At 35.4% G+C, this 22,599-nt stretch overlaps 1 protein-coding gene across 10 annotated transcripts in view; it reads left to right on the top strand.

Annotated features, from left to right (window-relative positions):
- The window catches only part of BIRC6 (baculoviral IAP repeat containing 6), a 226,673-nt gene that overhangs the window by 181,327 nt on the left and 22,747 nt on the right, over positions 1-22,599 (top strand). For 9 of the 10 annotated variants that reach the window (XM_059188672.1, XM_059188669.1, XM_059188667.1 and 6 more), the window contains 3 exons: positions 5,080-5,290; positions 18,401-18,546; positions 19,236-19,346. In XM_059188672.1, the coding sequence (XP_059044655.1) occupies positions 5,080-5,290; positions 18,401-18,546; positions 19,236-19,346 (468 nt within the window). Of the gene's footprint in view, positions 1-5,079; positions 5,291-15,482; positions 15,656-18,400; positions 18,547-19,235; positions 19,347-22,599 lie in introns of those variants that run through there. The other variant, XR_009357395.1, reaches the window with a different exon arrangement.

The following is a 22,599-nucleotide window of genomic DNA, read 5'->3' as shown; positions in this document are numbered from 1 at the left end:
TATTATGATGAATTTCAAACCATATTAATTTTTTCCCCCTTGCCTAAAGTACTTTTTCTCTCTGTGTTAGTAAATCATGCTAGTGCTTTTCTCTGAAATTGTGACCTTAGAGTGGCATTATATTTTAGTGCTTAAGGATCTAGGCTTCAGAGCTGGGTGACCTGTTTGTGAGTCCAGTCTTTTCCACATCAGTGATTATGCAGCCTTGAAAAAGTTGGTCATCCTTTCTGTGCTTCACTTTACTCATGTGGAAAATGAAGATAATATTTACCTAATGAAATTGTGAGAGTTGAGTTGACTACTATTTATGTAAAATGCTTAGAACCGGTCCTGCCTGGCGTACGTGTGCTCGCCGTGTTAGCTGCTATTGCTGTTGTCGTAATCATGATTTGCCTTCGAGACAGTGGTGTTCTGTTTAGAAGGGTCCAGTTTTCTTTGTTTTTAGAACATCATGATTATCCCCTTTATGTCTAAATTTATTTTCTTATAAAGCAGAAGCAGCAGGAAAATAGTATTAGACTAGAAGTCCAGATATTTCAGTCCTTTTCTAAGTCCATTTTTGGGTGCTTAGGAAACAAATTTTAGTGCTTTGTTGTTAGTTACCTATAATAAAAAACATTAAAAGTTTTATAGTGGGGCGCCTGGGTGGCTCAGTGGGTTAAAGCCTCTGCCTTCGGCTCAGGTCATGATCCCGGGGTCCTGGGATCGAGCCCCGCATTGGGCTCTCTGCTAAGTGGGAAGCCTGCTTCCTCCTCTCTCTCTCTGCCTACTTGTGATTTCTGTCTGTCAAATAAATAAATAAAATCTTAAAAAAAACATTTTATAGTAATATCAATTAATTACCACCAATTATGAGTCTTAGTTAATATCACATTTAGATTTATATATAAATTTGTATAAATTTTACATGAAGCTACCTTTAGAGGGAGATTACTTCTAGAGGTTCTGGTTTCAGTGATGTATTGATAGTGTAATCACAATTGTTTCCTGTATCATTTAGTTGTCTTCCAATTTTAGAGAGGAAAATGACCGCACAGCTTATAATCGCTCTTACCCTTTGGGGATTTGTAGTCCGTATGCTCTGATTTATACATTTATTCTTAATTGATCAGGGAGAAGCTTATGTTATACCATTTGGAGGTGTGTTTTTTCATTTTTTAAAAAAATGTCCTTTGCCAGATTATCTCTTCATATTCTTTGGATCAAAAAATTTATTTATATATCAGAACATTTGAGGTTTAATTCAGCAGGGTTATTGTCTTTTAATAAAAACACAGTGTTTCCTCGGGGTACCTGTGGGGCTCAGTCGGTTAAACAGCTGCCTTTGGCTCAGGTCATGATCCTGGGATGGTCCTGGGATGGGTCAGGTCCTGACCCATTATCAGGGTCTCTGCTCAAGAGACCCATTATCAGGCTCTCTGTTCAGTGGGGAACCTGCTTCTCTCTCTCCCTCTGCAGCTCCCTCTGCTGTTCCTTTGCTTGTGCACTCTCTCTCTAATAAATAAAATAAATCTAATAAATAAAATAAAATTTTAAAAAAAGACACAATCTTGCCTCAACTGTTTTGTTGTAAGAGCAAAATTGGTGTTTATTTTTAATCCTGTTGATTATCCTGGCAAAGTGTCTTGTTATGAAACGTCAAAGACGTATTATATATATAATATTATATAATATATATATATATATAAAGATGTATTATATATATAATAAGTTTCTGTCACTGTAATGTTTGAAGTCATTTTAATATGATGAGGTTTAGCATATAATTTATTTTGCTGCTTCTCTAATGTGAGATTATGTGTTATTAATTACTTCTATTATAAAAAGGCATGCTTTGTTGTATTAGGCTTAATTTTTTCAACAATAGAATCTTGCAGAGCAGTAGAGGGTAGATTATCTGGGAGTGTAATATGAAGCATAAATTGCATTCGTAGAAGTGTTAGGAAAAACACCAAACTCTGAGGAAAGTCTATAACTTTGTATTACTAAATAACGTTGGAAAACAGGGTCACCTGGGATGCTCAGTGCATTAAGCGTCCAGCTCTTGATTTCCTCTCAGGTCATGATCTCAGGGTTGTGCTGGACGTGGAGCCTGCTTAAGAGTCTGTCTGTCTCTCTCTCTCTCTCTGTCTCTCTCTCCTGCCCTCCCCCCTCTAAAAAACAATAAAACAACATTAGAAAACAAAGATTTTATTTATCTGAGAGAGCGTGTGTGCATGGGCACGAGTTGGGGAGAGGGGCAGAGAGAGATACAGACTTCCAGCTGAGTGGGGAGCCATATTTGGGCCTTGATCCCAGGACCCCGAGATCATGACCTGAGCCAAAGGCAGAGGCTTAACTGACTGAACCACCCAGGAGTCCCTCAGATAGATAAATCTTCAAAAAAAAAAAAAAAAAAAGTTCAAAATGACATATGATTAAAAAGTAATTCACCCTAATGTTGCCTTCCCAACCTTAGTCCTTCTCTCTGCATGAAAATACCATTACTAGTTAATGATTAATATTCTCAGTATTCTATGTCTAACTGTACAAGTATATCCAGTACATGTATATATCACTGATTTTGAAGCAAAGCATTCATCCTGCTTTGAATATAGTCTAGAGGTTGTTTCTTTTACTCTATGTGATACCTACAATTCCCAGAGAAAGACCCATCTCTTTGGGTAGAGCCCAACCCACTTACTTTTCATGGTTTGTATATGTGAACAGAATATACGGAATTTGACTTTTGAAGATGGCAATATCCAGATTGGCCAAAATCCAATATTTTGTTATGATGGAAACATTCTGTATCTGTGCTGTCCAGCATGGGCTCGTGTGACTCTCGACCACTTGAAACATGGCTAGTATAATCAAGGAACAGAATTTTTAATTCTTTTTATATCTTAATTAAATTTAAATAGCTCTGTATATGACCAGTGATGCTATATTGGACAACTCAGGAGGCATCATGGTATAGCGAAAAAGCTCTAGAGTTAGATACACCTCGGTGTCAATGTTGGTCTTGCTACGTTCTATTTAGCTTGCTTGTACAGCTTACTAAATCTTAGCTTTTCAAACACACAGTGGGGCCATAGTTCCTTCTCCAAGGAGTTATCCACACACAGAAATTAAAATTTTCTAGAAAAAGGATTAGACATATATATTACCAAAGTGATATGCTGGTGAAGGAGTCAAGAAAGAAAGAAATGGTCAAAATAGACTGTAGCCTTGGGGTGCCTTGCTGGCTCAGTTGGTAGAATATGTGTGTGACTCTTGATTTCTGGGTCGTGAGTTCAAGCACGTGTTGGGTTTATAGCTTACTTTTTAAAAAAGTAGACTGTAGCCTTATCATGAATGATGTATAATTTGTCAGGTTAATTAGTGTGAGATGTAACTCATGTATGTAACATTAGTGTTTGGAAATTCATCTTTTCCTCTAAGTATTCCTACATAGTTCCACAGTCATAAAAAATATATTTGAGTCTCTTTATGTATTATTTGGCAAACTATTTCACTCAGATATAGGTGTAGGAGATCTGTTGTGTTCTTTTTAAATGCTGCATAGGATAGAATCATTTGGATGTTATTGTGTATTCAACCCTTAATTTATTGCTCTTTGGGTGCTTCCAACTTTAAAATAGTGTATATATATATAGAGAGAGAGAGGCCCCAACATGGGGCTTGAACTCACAACCCTGAGATTGAGTCATATGCTCAAAGATAAAAATCTTTTTGAAAAAAAAAGAAAAGAAAAGAAAAAGTTGCGTGCCCTATCGACTGAGCCTGCCAGGTGCCCCTAAGAACAGTGTTACATTGTGTTTTATAGGTGTGTAGGAACAGGTGATAGTGCTGGGTCATAGAATGTGGGCATTAAATAATAACGTATTGGTTGTCAAGCTTCATACATACCTGTTTATGTAAGTCTGGCTTTCTCGTATTCCCACAAGTATTAACATTGGGTTTTATCCTTGTTGATTTGTAATTTTGGGGTTTGACTTGAATTTTCTTGAAAAATGGGTATACTATGTTTTACTATAAAATTATAGTAAGTAGTAATATTAGGTCATGGGTTGGAAAAGTGGCTTTAACATAAACAAGTATATATGAAAATTCTGTACATGATTATGTTGGAGCGTAAAATTTCAAATACAGCAGGGACGAGCAGTCGTACTTTTCTACCTCTGTCCTCTCCATCGCTGTTGGAAGGTGTGAAATGAGCCCCTACAACCTCCGTCACTTTAAACAGCCTCCCTGTTTGTCAGACCATCACGACTAATTTTAATCTGTTGCCACATAGAGTTCAGGAATCCTGTGCCTCATCCCCCATAACTCTAATCCCAGTATAGGTCTGTGGGCAGTATAGGCTTGCCTCCAGTAGGTAGCCCCCCCCAATTCTCCTTCCCCATTTCAGTCTTTTCTGTAGCCGTCAGAGTACTTCTTAGCGTCTGAAAAAAATTTTTACTCATTTGTCCTTCTCTGCTTAGAATGTAAGCTATACAAAAGAACAGGGATTTTGCTTAAACTTTTCTTTGCTGCTGTATTCTGTCCAGCACATTTTCAGTCAAATATCAATTAATCTTAAAATCTGAGTAAAGGGGTGCCTGGGTGGCTCAGTCAGTTGAGCATCCAGCTCTTGGTTTCAGCTGGGGCCGTGATCTCTGGGATTGAGACACACGTCGGGTTGGACTCAGTGGGGACTTTGCTTGAGGATTCTCTCCCTCTCTCCCTCCCCCTGCTCGTTCACTCACTCACTCTCTCGCTCTCTTGCTCTTTTTCTCTCAAATAAATAAATCTTAAAAAAAAAAAAAAAGATCTGAGTAGAAGCAGGGCACCTGGGTGGCTCACTCAGTTAAGTGTTTGACTCACGATTTCAGCTCAGGTCACGAGATCAAGCTCCCATATTGGGCTCCACACCCAGTGGTACATCTGCTCGAGCTTCTCCCTCTGCCCCTCAGTCCTGTTCACATACGTGCTCTCTATCTCTCTCTCAAAATAAATAAAATAAACCTTTAAGAGAAAAGATCTGAGTAGAAGTCACATGGCTATAGACTGGCTTTTATATTGCACATGTTCTCATTTTATGCTTTCTTCTTACAGTTCTTGACATGGCGAGACATGTGCCACTCTATCGAGCTCTGCTGGAATTGCTCCGGGCCATTGCTTCTTGTACATCCATGGTGCCCCTACTGTTGCCTCTTTCTACAGAGAATGGTGAAGAGGAAGAAGAGCAGTCAGAATGTCAAACTTCTGTTGGTACATTATTAGCCAAAATGAAGACTTGTGTTGATACCTACACCAACCGTTTAAGGTAGTATACTTGGTTCATTTCTCTTCATTGTGTCCCCTAACTGTCTTTTTTTAAATAGCTTTGTGGGTTTTTTAAAAGGACATACATTGATTAAACACACATGCATACAAGCAAGATCTAAAACTACAAAGAAAAAGTATCCACTAAACCCTACACTCAGAAACATTTATTCACAATGACTTACCAGACTTCTTTTTGTGCAGTCTTACAGCTATAGGTATGGAGTTTATCTTAAATTCTGTCATTTTGTACCTGTTCCACAGATGGATGCTAGTCTTAGTATTGGTGCCAAAGGCACCTTTCAGTGTCAGTAAATACAGATTTATATAATCTTTTGAGGCTTATAGAAATCACCCAGTAGATTGATAGAAATAGAATTGTTAGGTTTATGGATTACTTGTGTTTCATTTTGATACCTGCTGTTATACATGCTGTAATCTTTTTTAGAAATGAGAGGATTCAGTATTTATTTGTTGTAGTTATAATAAAGTTTGTATTTATCTTCTTGGTAAATTTAATTGTTCAGTGAATTTTTGGCTTAAGTTTATACTTCATTAGATCCAGATGTTGAGTTAACAAAAACTCTTTTAAGAAATGCAGTAAACCTTTTTCTTATCTTAGCAGAATCTGTTCAGTGGTTGTGCGTTTTATGTAAATTCTGATTTTTAAGGCTTTTATACTGCCAGTGGAAATTCACTCTTTTGTCACTGGTCTTTTGAGTCAATTAATGTTCTTTAGTATCTTTATATTTGTTCTACCTATTCTCATTTATTTTTTTAAGATACTAAAATTTGAGAAACACATCAAATGATGGCAGATAACTGGTCACTAAAAGAATAATTTTTTTCAGGGAGAAATCAGCACTGCAGTAATTCTGTCTTAGTTTATTATATATATCACTCACTGCCAAGCAGTTAGAGATCATAAATTGAATAAGGCATTAAAAAAAGAGCCACTTGGTAGAAACATACAAAGCTGTAGGTTCATTCTACTCTTACCAGGGAATGAAAAGGTAAAGGTATATGATCTTCGTTAGTTAGTTTATGTTGTAGAGAAGAGAACATGTTGCATGGTCCCATCATTCATCATGGCAAAATTCTAACTGTAAATAGGCAGCTGGCATACCTAAAAATAGTGTCCTGTCAAAATTGAACTGAAGGTCTAATTTTTTAATTGGGTTAATACTCCCTGAGAAACATCTAATTGAACATCCCATCTCTTTACCCTGGCCAGCTCTGTTCTTTATTGTACAATAAACATACAGTTCTTGACAAAGCAGTTAATATAAAGTATACAGAGCTTTGAAATTGCCCTTGTGTATTTTTTAGGGGAATCTTGCCCTGTGTTTCTGTACCTCATCTTCCTGTGTTTTGAGGTGTATTAGTTGATAACAAAATTGAAAATTTATGAAACCTTGAGTGTTTTTTCCCAGGAGTATTTTATTTCTTAGATAAAAAAATGTGTGACAATTTGGAATGTAGTCATAATTACCACTTTAATTAAAAAATCACAAATTTATGGTGGCATAAATGTGAAAATAAGAACAACTGTTTATATTATGTATTTCCTTAATCTATAATTTCTATTGGATCCTGCAAAAATGGAGTTACAGTGTGTTGAATTCTAAGGTAATTATGGAAGATGCTTACTGCAGGAAATGGAATTTGTATATTTAAAGCACCTTTTTTGTTGCTTTCCTTAAGTTAATATATTTCCTGCTCCTATAACATACATCGTATTTTTAAAAAGTAAACTTGACATCTAATATATTGATGATTCATTACAAAAATTTAATTTCATTTAGAGGATAACTGAATTTCATTTAATTGGAGCTTTTTGTTTTTCTACTTTTTCTGCTGGAAAAAAATTATCCTTCAAATTCTTTTCCTTCTTCAGTAAGAAAAGTAGCACTTCACATCTCTAAATTCTGTACCAGTGAAACATACATGTAAAGATTGTAATGACTATTCAGAGCTCACTTTATTTACATTATTTTATCTCTATGGTGACTCTGTACAGTAACTATTTTTAGTAAATATTTACTAATGAAGAAACAATGATAGTGAGTTTTACGTTAGGATTTGAATATTCTTCTGAGTCAGGATTGCTCATGATAATTATTGTTTTATAGCATCTGTTAGAAAAAACCAGCAAAGACATACATTTTATAAAATCACTACTTGCCTTTTGAGGTTTGACACATTGAGAGTTCATTTTCCACTTCACAGAGAGAGGGGATAAAATCTATTCTCTTCCGGCCTGTCAGGACTTAACGATGTATTTCTTTTCATATTTTCATTATACTAGAACTCTAATAAAGTGAGCAGTGTAGTCCAGTTTCCTTTTAGTGTTTATTCCTACAGCAATCGGCTAAGTTCAGTTTTAACACTATTTGAAAGTATGAAACTTCCCTTCCCCCCGCCTGCCCCGCCCAACCCAACTGTATTTTTTAATACAGGACTAAGGATACTCTTAATTGTCAGGACAAATATATTTTGTTCGTTGATCACTTTTAAGATACGTTTCATTGTAGTAGCAGGGCTTGGAGATGTGACTTTAGAAATCATGTGTAGGTGTATCTCAGAAAATTTTTACACTATTTTTGTCTCTGCTCTCAGTAAGAAATGTAAGGGTGAATAAAGTATATCTTTTTAGTATAGTTTTTTAGTATAATTTTCCTCTTTTTAAAATAAGAGCAAGTTCTTGTTTGCTAATTATGTTTAATCTTCCTTTTGTGAATGAGACAAATGAGAGTTTTGTCCCAGTATTGAAAGGAAGTTCACTCTCCTGCTGGGAATAATCTGATTGAGATTATTCTGTCCCAACTGATTTTGATCTCAAAATTCAAAGAATGAAGGAGATTGTATGGGTGGGCTGACTCTCCCCCAGCCATGGTAGAAACCTTCTGTCAGAGGAGACAGGAAGATACTCTTAAGAAACTGAAGAGGCAGATCATGTACCTGGCTGTTACCTAATTTGTATGTTAGCCATTGTGATTATATTTAGATAAGGGAGAGCTGGCTTGGTCACAAGAGAATGCCTGATTTGTTCATTTAACAGATGTGTATTGAATGTTCTTCTAAGGGAAGATAAATGGGGTGAACAATAACTCGACAGTTTTAATTACGCAGTACACGGCATATTAGAAGTAGAAGACATTACTGACTAATCAAACCTGATTTGGAGACCTACAGAATAAGTAGGAATTACCTAGATGAAGTGGGGCAGGGGGCTGGTATACCAAACTGAGAATAATGTTAGCAGTGAAAGAAAGTATCACATATTCAGGGAAACCTAAAGAAATTTTGTATGACTTGGATATGGTATATATATATGGGTGGGAGATGAGGCTAGAGAGGAAAGCAGGAGCTCAAAGTTGAAAGGGGCATATTTGTAGTTACTTGTTCGGAAGAGTGTGATAAGCTCCTGAAAGGATTTCAAAGATCTGATCAGATTTTCATTACCCAACTTCCTATGTACTCAAAGGCTTGAGCAAGAATGACTGCTTAGGGGCATCTGGGTGGCTCAGCTGCCTTCAGCTCAGCTCAGGATCCCGGGGTCCTGGGATACAACCCTCCATCGGGCACCCTGCTGAGCCGGGAGCCTGCTTTTTCCCTCTCCCACTCCCCCTGCTTGTGTTCCCTCTCCTGCTAGGTCTCTGTCGAGTAAATAATAAAACTTTAAAAAAAAAAAAAAAAAAAGAGGAAGAATGACTGCTTAGAGGAGGAGCTAGAGTTGTTGCCGTGGCAGCGCAACTATGGAATGACTTATATGCCTCGTAGTTCTGTAAATACTGAATTTTTGCTATTGTGTGTATGAGATATAATTATAGATGCATGCATACGTCAATGCACACACATACATATATCTGAAAAGTAGCTTCTGAATTTTAATTTTTGAAATAATAGACTCCAGGGCATGTTTCAAATTTCCTTCAATCATAATTATACCTTAATAAAATGATTACCTCTTACGGGTGGCAATAGTTTGATGACTGGTGTACCACTCTGATGGAGTTCATATTTAGTGTAAAGCAGAACCACTTAGGGAGTGAATGTAGTAGTCCTAGTTTATGATATTCACTGTCCAAATTGCATTAAGAGCTTCCTAAAGATGATACTATTTTAATATTCTTTTATTCATGATTCTTTATTTTTACTATCCATTACCTTTCCTAAACCATCCTTTCAAGGTTCACAATGTATAACTGCATAGAGCTAATTTGAGTCCCATGGGTAGCATAGATGAACTGATTAATACTGCTATGGACTGATTATTAGTAAGCATTTAGATTAAGGTAAATTAGGAATAACGTTCCTTTTAGAAGCACAAAGGAATAGGCAAAATTGTGTCACTTCAGAACAGAGAATTTTATATTCAGCGTTTTCCAACTTTTGCCTGAAATAGACAAGATGAAAGGTAATTAGTCATCAGGATTTTTTCAGGAATCTGTTTTTTTAAAAGACAGATGACATGTTTTTATACCTTAGTTGTATATCGGTTTGAAAGCAGCTGTGCCTATAACGTTAAATCTAATTCTCTACTCAGGCCATTTTCTTCCATGATCTGTCACTTGAAACTTAAATAGTATTGGAGCATACCAGAAGGCTTTCATCAGGAAATTTTGTGCTTTTTTGTTTTTCATTTGACATTTTTGGTAATAGTTTCAACAAAATTGGGGAAGTGGTTAATTAAACTGTAAATACTGGTTCTGTTTAACTTTGCTTCCAAAATATACAGTAGTTTGTTACTTTATTTCAGAGATATTGTTCAAAACCCACCTTAGTAATCACTTCGGTAGAAAGAACAGTGGACTTCCAAAATGATAAAGAGCTCCATTTCCTTTGCTTGTCCACAGCCATCCAAGGCACCTGTGAAGAACAAAGAGTTGAATATTTATGCACACGGACTTACACTCTTAGTGGAATTAACTCCCTTGGTGAATGTTCCTCATTCATAAGTTCTCCCTCCTTCTGGTGCCCTCTGTGTACCAGTACTAACCCTTTCTTTCTTGCCAGTTGCAGAAAAAATTTACTGGCTTTTGTTTATTTTACCCACAAAGTCTTCATTTCTGGCTTTTTTCTTCAGTTTCATGATTTAATGATTTTTGTGTTTAATACTTTTTAATTTTACCTACAAGCAGTGGAAAAAAATAATTCCACAGAGACAAAAGAGAACTAGAGAGGTAGTGAGAAAGCACATTGAGAACAAACGAGCATATCACAGAGAATGCAAAGACGCATGCAGAGTATCAGCAGAGTTACCCACAGCCCAGAGACAGCCTGTGATTAGATGTTCATTGATGCATAAGGCCAGACTCACTGCCACTTAATTTTATACCAATTACAAGGGGTCAGAATCCGATGAAAATGAATTTCCATGCCTGTCAGATCAATGACAGGTAGGCAGAACACCAGAGTATTTCTTGCATTCCTTTTGTTCTACCAGTTAGAAGTAATTTTGAGTAGTGTAGTATATGTGTTTGGGGCTCTGTGCTTGTATTGATTTCCTTTCTTTTTTCTTGAGAATTATATAAGCTGCTTTAAATTGTAGGGAAAGTTATAGTAGATATATAGTAGCATATAGTTATATAAAAAATACATGGAGGTAATATTATAACCTTATTTCTCTGTAATACATTTAGTTTCAAAATTTCGCAGATAGACAGTTTTCCCTGCTCAGAGCAGTAGGCAAGAAATATTCTTGTTGTTTGAGAATGAAACCACTGCTTAAAAGAATTTAACATTAAAAACTTCGCAGTAGGTTATAAATCGGGCCTGTTGCTCCCCAGTCTCCTGATGTCTGTGATCTTCATTATTAAAAACAAAACTTTAATGAAGAAAGACAAGTCAATTCACCATTACTCCAGATATACCATTGTTACCTCTGATCAGAGTAGTTCACTGATCACTTAGACTTCACGTGTGTAGAATGGCTAGACTTAAGGCTTAGCTGGTTCTTGAAAAACACATTGATCAAATGCCAAAATACAATTTATTCTATGATTTAAATGATTAAAAAAACTCATAAAAAATTATAAATTGACTTTATACTTCTATCTCTGTAGCATCACATAACAGTATGAAATTATTATTCCTTATCAGATCACATTATATGAGCTTTATGTATCAGGACAGTGTCTATTATCTTAATCCCAAATAATATTTCAAGCACTCTGAATTATTGCAGAATTTGAAGTGTCTTGCTAAATAAGATTTAGTTTGTAACAAGTTAAAAAAGATTAGCCTGTAACAAAAAAAGGTTTAGCTTGTAACAGATCTTAGGCACATCACAACCCCGACCCATATTACCTCTAGGTTTCAGAGCTGTAGGGAACTCTATGGGGTTCAGGTAGCTCGGGTACTCCTTTCTTTTAATGAGGAAAACAAGGTGTGATTTGTTTTAGGTCCTCTGATGCTTAATGGCAGAGCTCAATAATTCGTACCTTCTCTGTCCCAGTCAAATATATTTATCTACTGTTACATGCAAACAATGAATCAGGAAATACTACATCAAAAACTAATGAAGTACTATATAGTGACTAACATAACATAATTTAAAAAATTAAAAATAAAATTTAAAAAATACATTTATCCACTAAATTAAACTTAACTCCCAATAACAATTCAGTATGTGCATCAGTGAATAATTAGAAAGTGGGGAGGTGACTTGTTTCTGAGCTGGCTTTAGATATTTATGACACATGATTTTTTTTAAAATGTTAACAGTGAAGTAAAATTACTTTCTAGTTGAAATTTTGGCTTTTAATAATTATAAAACTGGGGACGCCTGGGTGGCTCAGTTGGTTAAGCGGCTGCCTTCGGCTCAGGTCATGATCCCAGCGTCCTGGGATCGAGTCCCACATCGGGCTCCTTGCTTGGCAGGGAGCCTGCTTCTCCCTCTGCCTCTGCCTGCCACTCTGTCTGCCTGTGCTTGCTCTCGTTTCTCTCTCTATGTCAAATAAATAAAATAAAAAAAAAAAAAATTTAAAAAAAAAATAATTATAAAACTGTGTACAATAATGCAAATTCTACAGAGTTTTTCTGCTATTTTCTTTTACTCATCTTTTTTCATTACCCTAAAGAATTTTCAAGTCATGATAGGCCATTAAAAGGCAGCATATTTCATTAGCTATGCTTAGCATTTGAGTTATGCCTAAGTAGTAATTACATTACTGAAGTAAACCCAAGCCTCACTGCTCTTTGGTCTCTCTAGTACATGAGCAGGAAGCAACTTTATGTAATTATCACTTAGGTGAAGAGTGAGTCAGCTTTACTCATTAGATGTTTTTCTTGCTCAAAAGAATTAATAAAAAACACTCCTGAAAATTTCTTGGTTATTGATATATTTGTCCTCCACTGTCTTTTAAGGCTGATTTGGTATCAGTTTGCGTGGATTAGGGCAGTGGGTAGGTGATAACTTTTTTTTTTCTATGTTGTAAAAGAAGCCTCTCCCCACCCTGTTAATTTTCCATTTCCTGAATTTTATTGCTGTCTTAATATACCTTTTTATTTCTAGAATCTTTAACTGCCTTGTCGAGAAGGAATTAGGGGTGCCTGGGTGGGTGGCTCAGTCGGTTAAGCATCTGTCTTCAGCTCAGGTCATGATCCCAGGGTCCTGGGATTCAGCCCCCCTTTAGGCTCTCTGCTCCACGGGGAGCCTGCTTCTCCCTCTCCCTCTGCCATCGCTGCCTTACCCCCAACCCCTGCCACTACGCTCTTTCTCGAATAAATTTTTTTTTAAAAGAAAGAATTTATATAGCAATACTTGATATTTAAATATCTGAACCTAGGTGGCTGTCCACTAAGTCTCCCACTCTTGATTCCTGCTCGGCCCCTAATCTCAGAGTTAGGAGATCGAGCTCCACATCAGGCTCCCATTCAGCAAGGAGTCTGCTGGAGATTCTCTTTCTCCTTCTCCCTCTGCCCTCCCCCGACTTGCTGTCTCTAAAATAAGTCCATAAATCTTTTTTTTTTTTTTAAAGAACAAGCAAAAATACACCCCCACGTACTTTATGACTGATTATTGATCAGCATTTTATTATAGACTTCAGCATGAAAGAACTTGAAATCATCTCACCTCTATTAATAAAGGGATGGGTAACATAATACTTTAGACACACACATATATATGTATGTATATATGTGTATGTGTACACACACACGTATATAAACTTACACACAGACATACACGTATAATCATTTCCACTTGAAATATAATTGTCTACTGTGAAAATTCAGTCTTTTGCCCACAAAATAGTCATACTGTGAAGATGTGACCCCTTCCGCTTTTACATACCAGACCTGGTGAAATTCAGTTTCTGCTGGCGCTTCCAGCCTGTGTTCTCTCAGAACAAAGTGAGACTGTAGCCATAGTAGTTTGGTTACACTTTTGAGTAAGTGTGACACCTTACAGCTTCCTTGGAGCAGGAAAAAGGCAGTTATTTTATCTTTAATCTTCTATATGGACTTTTCCTGCTGGATTCCAGTAGGCAAATAATCATATGTAGTATACTTCTCCGAAAATTTGGAAGAGGGACTTCTGTCATCTAGTAATGTGAATCGCTAACGCGGACGCGACACAGCAGTGCTTCATTGCCGGTTCGCTTAGCTAGCTAAAAGCATCTTCCTGGTGTAAAGAAGTTCATCATATTTAAAAGTACCTGAATTCTCTTGTAGAAATAGCCAATTACCTTTTATCTAAGCACTAAGATTTAGTTGACCTCCTGCTAAAAAGGTATATTTTTATTATCAGACTCTCTTACTATAACTGCTTTAAGCTAGTCCTCTAGGGCTTCAGTGAGTTAATATAGAATTTCAGTACCACTTTTGTTTCTTTTGGAAAAGAAACTTTTGTTTCTGTTGGAAAACATTTCCTAGTTTCTCCTCTTTTTCCTCTACCTCTAACACCTACAGAACGAATGAGTCCTGGTTTCATAGCCCTGAAGCATTTGTGGTAACCACACATATACACACTTTTTTTTGTTGTTGTTTTTAAGACCTTGAACAGATTTAGTAGTTAAAGTTCATCAGTCTTTTACTTGGTGATGGAGACAGCAATACTAACATTTATTTTTTCCTATCTTTTATTTGCCTCCATTGGATTTTCCCTTAGTGAAGCATATTATTTGTGGCTCTCCATTCCATAGTAGCACACAGTACCTTCATTTTGTCCTGTGATGCTTAATCTGACCTAAAAATATTTTTATCTAACCTAGAAATCAAGATTTATTTTTAAAGGCTTCTCATACCTCTGTTTTGAATATTTACTTCTCTTACAGTACTCATTTATGCTTTCCAAGACAAGGAAGATTTTATTTTCAATTTTAAATTGAATTGGAAACTAAGATTGGTACTTAACCATTTGGAAAAAGTTTAAATAAAAACAAAAGGGAATCAGTTAAAAACTAAGCTTTAGGCTAACAGTGAAAAGCATTCATCTTACATAGGTCTTTGCTCCACTTACTGGTGCATTTCAAGAATTATTTTCATATTTTCTGGAGACAATTAGAAGCAAATAGTTCTCTATGGTAATATTTTTTAAAATCTTCCTGCTTACTTTTAATCTTAACTTGTTTCGGACTTTAATCCCTGCCAAAGAGCTTTAGAACTATGGAGTATTACATGATGCATTGGTTTACAGAAAAATGTAGAAGTTTCATTTGCTTACAGTTTTAGAATCTTCCTCTAAGATGCTAATAGTTCTGGAATCTGGACATGTCAGCATGTTGTCTACAGATTACTTCTTCAACATGGTTCTACTTTTAAAATGTTTATTTCAATTGTGTGATAGTTTTGACTTCAGAATTTGGAGTGCAGGGAATGGACGTGATCTTTCCTAATGTTCTACCAAGAAAATAGCTATATTAAGCTATTTTCAGTTTATAGATTATAAAAGAACATAATTCTGATATTTTGCATTTCGTCTTAACAAAAATCCAACTTATTTTGGGTGATAGAGTTAGCAGAAGCAGGTCACTATAACTGAATGTTTGAGTTACTGGCTTTTTTCTTTTGTTTTTACAAGAAAGATTTACCCATTCTGCTCACATCCTAGTTCAGATTATATGTTGCAGAGCCAACATTTGCTAATTTGTTAGCCATTTAGTTGGAATTCACAGCATAGTGGAAAATGTTTGCAGATAATTCTGTGCAATAGTAGAAACTTCAGTTGATTCCTCGTATTTCTTCAGGGCAGTGATCACAACCAGATTCAACGTCTGCACAAAGCAGCGGATACCATGGTAGCGGCCGTCGCTGATTGCTTTTACCATGTTGGATCCATTGTCAGTCTCAAAGACCTACTTCCAGCTAGGTGCCTTGAACTCAAATAGCTTTTCCCACAGACTTCAGGATGTGAGCTAAGGTATGGCCTTTTTTCATGAGCTGGGCCTACATATGGGTTGACAGTAACCTGCAACTTTTATAGAAAAGAGACTGCTGGCTGTAGCTTAATATTAGACAATGACTAGTGGTAGTCATCGTTAGGCAGGGAGTGTGTGTTCTTCATAAATTTGAAGTACTCTTGCCTTTTGGACATTATCCCTTTTTCTCCTGTATGTTTTTGTCAAGAAGATGATTCACGTAAAAATCTCTTATTTGAACCTGATGTAAAGGTCTAGAATATATCTGTTTTATGAGTTAACCAGTATCTTCAAAATGAGATATACAAGAACATTTCTTTCACGCATTTGATGTAAAAAATAATACTTTTCAAACTTCTGTAAATTTTTGCCCTTTGTTAACTTTTTTTTTATTTGGTGGTCAAAAAATATAAAATTTACCATCCTGACTATTTGAACTATTTTAATAATAGGAATGTCTCCTACTAATCATCTTTTAAAAACTGGAATTAGGAAATTGGTATTCATGTATAGGGTTTGAAATCTGGAATGAGTACTTTTTCCAAGCGTAACTTGTTCTAAATTGCACTGATGCAGTGCACTCTCCATGCCAGACATTCTTATTTCTTCAAGGAGAAAATACCCTAATTCTGGAAAAATGAGCTTCACTTCCGTATCTTTCTTCTCTGCTTGGCAAGATGTGTTTCATAAGTGAAATCTTCATTGAGCACACAGTGGCTCAACTGTTGATGACGGGTTTTAGGAAACCATCTTTATTTTATTATGGCTATAACGATAACTCTTCTGTTTTTTTTTTTTTCACACTACTTACTGTTGTTTTCCTATTACAGGCAGTAGCCCTATTAAGAATTTTTTAAGCCCTGGTATTAGAGGGAGACTCATTTACAACTGGCAGGGAGAGAGAAACCTTTTAAATTCAAAAGGAGTACTGTTCAAGCAGCTTATACACTTTTCTTGGCCCTCGTTGTTTGTCACTGATTGTGAATAGCTGTTGGTAAATTCAGAATCTGAGAATCTGATTGGGCTTATCTACCAGAGTTATATCTTTAAGAGAATTAGCAGATGGACTATTAAGCTTATAAACTCAACTTTATTTCATAGCTATAAAAGACCCAATAACTTACTTAATTCTAACATTTAAAATGCCTGCTATTTCAGTCTTAAAACATTTATTCACTCTATTCTCCTTACATATACATGCAAACATAGATGCTCATATACACAGGTACACATGCAGGAGTTGATGACTGAGATAATGTACCACATAACATCTACCAAGTGGTCCTGAGTGGCAAAGGAAAGTTGGCCGTGTGTTCTCTGTGACTTCTTATACCTCAGGGAAGATAAGAAGAGATAGGAGAAAAGGCAGTAACCCAGTAGACACATTAAGTTAAATCATCTTACCAGGTTAAGCAAAAAATATCTGTGGATAGTCGTTTTTTCACACACTATGGGTATTAATTCAGAACACACGCATAATACTAGATCTGTTTACCCTTGCTACCCGTCGGAGTGGCACGTCTTAATGTACCTCTTACTATCTCCCTAAAATTAAGCTCTGAATTGATTCTGAGCAGATTTTTTACTTTGTGATAAGGAACAGTTCATTTATACATAAATAGCAATCTCATTTTGTTAAGGACTCTTCTACTTTCTGTTAGTCTTTGTATAGTTCTCTAAGGCTCTGTGCCCACTTTGTGAAATACTGTTTTAATAAAATTGCCAAGTTGTTTTCTTGGTAGGTATACAACTAGAAAAATAAGTGATATGGAGTCTAGATGGTACCTTAGCATGAGTATCTTAAACACCTTTATTTATATGTGATTTCAGTTTATATTATTTATTTAATGAATTAACAAATATGTAAATGTTAGTATACATGATGTAAATTTTTAGTATCTAAGCAATAGTGTAAAATGATTATTATGTAAATAATATGTGCTGAGAGTAAACAGAAAAAAGGACATTGATACTCGTTATTTTCAGTGACTTATAAAATTATGTATTCATCTAGAAAATTTAAAGAAACATTTTGATGCCTTAGAGACTGAGACATTGTTGTAGTACATCCTATTATTATATAAAATTTGATAAAAGGTTGGGTATATTTTAGACCCTGACTAGGGAATGCCTCTAAAATGATATGCCCTAAAACTTAGTGTAAAATACAGTTTTGATGTATAAAAGCACATTATATTTAAATCCCTAGCAGTGAACCTGCATTTTACTCTGGGATAGTTCTTTTATTTTTCCCCTTGAGAAGTAACACACTTACTCTGAGTGAAATACAAATACTATTAAAGTGAAAAACTACATATGGTCCTTTGATTCCCAAGTCTTAGAAGATGAGGATAGACCTCTCTCAATTTTGTACAGTAGAAGTGACTTCTCTACTTCTAGGTATTTATAAATACTGTAAGTTACCATAAAAGTGTGAATCCAAGGACGTATCAGGTATCTGGGTCTTCTTACAGTATGGTATTTCTATAGTGTTTGTTTGTTTATTGCTTTTGAAGTGAAAACCTACCAAAAACTATTTATTATACTAAGCATTATTGTATGACTTTAAAAGCAACAATGAATATAGTTTAAACTATTTCTGCTATATATCATATGTGTGTCAAATGAAATACATAATGTCCTTTTTGATTTTTAGCCACTTTTTGGCTTATGGAGGTACTTATTTTTCAGTCTTAAAATCCTAATTTTCCTTGCATTTCTTTCCATATTAAAAAAAAAAAATCCAGATCTAAAAGGGAAAATGTTAAAACAGGAATAAAACCAGATGCATCTGATCAAGAACCGGAAGGACTTACGCTGTTGGTACCGGACATCCAGAAGACTGCTGAGATCGTCCACGCAGCCACTACCAGTTTACGGCAGGCCAACCAAGGTACAGCACTGCCCCTTCTCTGCGACTTTTCTTTTGATGTTTCATTTACTTCTGAAACTGCCTCTCTCTTTCCTCTGTGGTAATGGTTTTCAAGCAAGTTCCTTTACCTAAAAATTTCATTGCCAGGTTTTCAAGTTAATCATGAATAGTTTCTAATTTTAAAATATTTATTTCTATTATGTATGATTACTAATTTATTACTATTATGTATGATTATTAATCTACTAGATTTGGTAGGCTACCAACATATATCCTGATTTTCTGTCCTTCCTGTTGATAGTTGTGAAATTGAAAAATGCCATCATTTTGGATAGGAAATGATGGATAGGAAAGAGCACTGAAAAAAGTGTGTGAGAATGTAGTTCAAATCAGTATTTTCGTGTCTTAGCAATAGGAGATATAAATAATTCTTTATTATCTGTTGTTTTACTTCTGTTTTGCCTGATTAGATAAAACTAATAAACATTTTAAGAATTTAAGTTTTAAAGTTGGTAAGGGTTTTAGCCCTCTTAGTTTTATTTGTGAAATAGAAAGAAATCTTTTATTCTTAAATGAGTAATAGGAAGATAATTGTGAAGAATTGGGTAACTTTTTGGAATTCAAACTTTGAACTCTTGAAGTTAATTGTTTTTGTTTTAATCTTTTAAAATGTATGCTTATGTTATTTATCTTGAAATATTAAATAACAGAAAAAAAACTAGGTGAATATTCAAAGAAGGTGGCTATGAAACCCAAACCTTTATCAGTATTGAAATCACTTGAAGAAAAATATGTGGCTGTTATGAAGAAGTTGCAGTTTGGTAAGTTGAAGTTTTAATCTTTGTTTTTGAGATCTCCTTTCACATGTGTAATAGTGCTACTGAAATGTGTTCACTCTAGTGAAGTAAAGATTTTGAAAGTTGATCGTACCATGAACCATTCATATCCTGGGTATATGTGTGTGTGCACCGTATGTATAGAGTAGGTGTATGTGCACACACGTGCAAAATTTTTATCTTTTTATCTCTGGAATTATATATTTTTAGTTATATTTGGGGAATCATGATTTTAGAAACCAAGGAGGGGGAGAAAACCCAAATCAAATGTCTAATGAACAGACAGAAAGTGGTTTTCTTTAAGTTCTCTTCATTTCTTTATATCTTGGCCTAAAGGAAGCTCAGACCTGGGACCTTGAATGAAGTCTGTTACTGTTTCCACTTTAGAATTCCATGAGATTTGCCTTTGTAAAATACAGTTACGTAGAGTTCTCCTGTAGCCCTTCCTATTCCAAAACTCTAGACAAGTAAAGACTGAAGAAAAGAGCCTCTCAGTCTCCTCCATAAGGTGATAGCTAGCCTATAAATAAACAGTAGAATTCTAAATTTTGGTGACCAGTTAACTGCTGTTGTCTGTGCCTTTTTTCCACCCTTGAGAACCAGCCAAAGGACTTGAACTATATGAAAAAGAACACTAAAGCAAGAGTAAAAATACATAGATTTTTGTCATACTGTCTTTGAAAATGCTGTATAAATCATTTAGCTTTTGCTCCATCGTACCACCCAGAGTTGCAATAAAAATCACATGTAGTAATATATCTGAAAATGATAAAGCACTCAGGCAGACCTTTGAAAGGTCTTGTTCATCATCTTAAGATTGGAAGAATTGCGGTGAAGTGTATATACTGTTATTCAGAAAGAATGTAGCAGTTTTGCCAAGGGATCCATGTTTTTGGATAATTGTGCCAGCCGTTGTGGGTTGTGACCATTTTGTTTAGTAAACACTTGAATTCGGGGGCTCGTGAGTGGCTCATTTGGTTAGGTGTCCAGCTCTTGTTTTCAGCTCAGATCATAATCTCAGGGTCATGGGTCAGGCGCCTCACCAGTTTCACAGTCAGCAGTCCGCCACACTCATGTACATGCAAGTGTGCACCCGTGCTCTCTCTCTCTCTAATAATAATAATAAATAATAAACAAACCTTTAAAAAATAAGTAAACACTTGAATTCAGGAAAGTATAATAACTATAAATGATTACAAAAGTAACAGAAATACTGTCTGCTATAATTTTACTTATTTATTTATTTAACAGACAGAGATCACAAGTAGGCAGAGAGGGGAGGGGGGAAGCAGGCTCCCTGCTGAGCAGGGAGCCCAATGCAGGGCTCGATCCCAGGATCCTGAGATCATGACCTGAGCTGAAGGCAGAGGCTTAACCCACTGAGCCACCCATGCGCCCCTGTCTGCTGTAATTTGAAAGTTACAAGAAACCAAGAATAAATGCTATACAAATACAACATGAATCATAGACCTCCTCCAAGGGTCATCATACAAAGGAATGATCAGAATTACTGGGAAAAGCCACATACATGAGGATCAAATATGATGTTTATAGCCACAATCAGTATCACAGTTAGCAGGAAAAGGATTCTCAGAGTTTAAATGGACTTAAGTTTTTAAATCTCTCGAATGAAAGCCTTTGTGTAGTTATAATTTGATTAATGTATTTTGTTGCAAATCTTTTTAAAAATTAAATTCACTATATGATGTAGAATAAAACAGCTGAAGTAGACTGGAGATATGTCAAGAGTTGTCAGTAGCATTGCATTAAAATGAAATGATATATACCTCCACCCATTTTGCAAAAAGCAAAAATCAGATGTTAGATGGGTCTGTCTTTAGCTTCACATTTCTATATACTTTTCACTTTGTGACTGCCTGTTTTCCACAAAAGCATTCCCCTGTTCACTTCCCCCACCTCAGATTCAAAAGCCTGAAGAAACTTTTTCTGCTTCGTTATTGATTATCTAATTGTTTTTATTCTGAATGAGATTTAGTCTGTGAGTTTCCCCAACTAGGTAACAATGCATATCTACCAAAACCTTTAATGCCTATTCTGGAATGGAATTTTGAACTTCAACTCAGTGGACAGTAACTTTGTTGGGAAACCCCTGAAAGCATGCTTAACTTAAAAATAAATCCTGAAAAAAACTAAGAGCTTTCTATTGTGACTCTGGTAGATATGTCAGAAGGACATCATTTGGTTGCTTCCCACTCAATGCCATTAGACACAGCACTAATACTTGCTGGAACTATAGAAAGAGGAAGAAAAAGTGGTCCATAGTCATATTTCAAGATTTTAAATAGCATTTTATAAACTACATACGATCTGCTCTTACTTCTGAACTTTGGATTTACTGATCTTTAATAATTCAAAGACGCTTTGGATATAACTAGATTTATTCTGCTTTTTGGGTTCTTTATTTTGGATTTTTATTCACTATTTTGCTCTTCTTTTGGGTTATTTGCAAACTTTAATTTCCTCTTCAATGTTTAGGATATTAGCCAGGAATGGGAGGTGTCAGGAATAAGGTAGTGGAGAGAGAAGAGATAATTCTTCTAACCAAAATTGAGTTTACTTTTACTTGGGAAAACATTTTTCCTAGTGGGCAAAAATTTATATAGATTGAGTTATTTTATATAACCTTATGAAGAGCTGGTTTGGGCTCTAGAAATCTTTTAAAAGTGATCATTTTTTCTCTTCTGTTGTTACTGTTAAAGTCTATGAATCCTGTAAAGACACTGTGGAATATAACTATCATTTGTTTTCTGATATTGTACAATACCATTTTGATTTCTCTTAAAAATTTTCCATAATCTTTGCAAAGTAGATTTTTTCCTTTGTATACTTTAATTAGGGGGTCGGTTAGTTTCTGATGATATTATGGTCTTTTGTCTCACTCATTTTGACTACCTAGTCCATTCCTCTACTCTGTTAATATGATCTGTTTTTTGTTTCTTCTTAAAAAATACTTGTGAAGAAACATTTTATTGGAAATTACTTTTTGTAATTATTTATGACAAGTAATTTGCTTGTTTTATGTGAATTTGATTAATAAGCATTACTAAGACAGTTTATATCTTTTTTGGACTCTGGTTAGTTTCTATAGGATTTTATCAGATTATTCCATATTGTTTATTTCTTGCTTTAAAAATTACTCCCAGAATTAGGTGCTTAAAACGTTTATTAACTTGGGGTGCCTAGGGGGCTCACTTGGTTAAGCATTTGCCTTCATTCG

This window comes from Mustela lutreola, chromosome 9 (genome assembly GCF_030435805.1).
Source record: "Mustela lutreola isolate mMusLut2 chromosome 9, mMusLut2.pri, whole genome shotgun sequence".
NCBI classification, from domain to species: domain Eukaryota; kingdom Metazoa; phylum Chordata; class Mammalia; order Carnivora; family Mustelidae; genus Mustela; species Mustela lutreola.
Note: the sequence above shows the minus strand (reverse complement) of the source record. Positions and strands in the feature narration are given on the sequence as shown.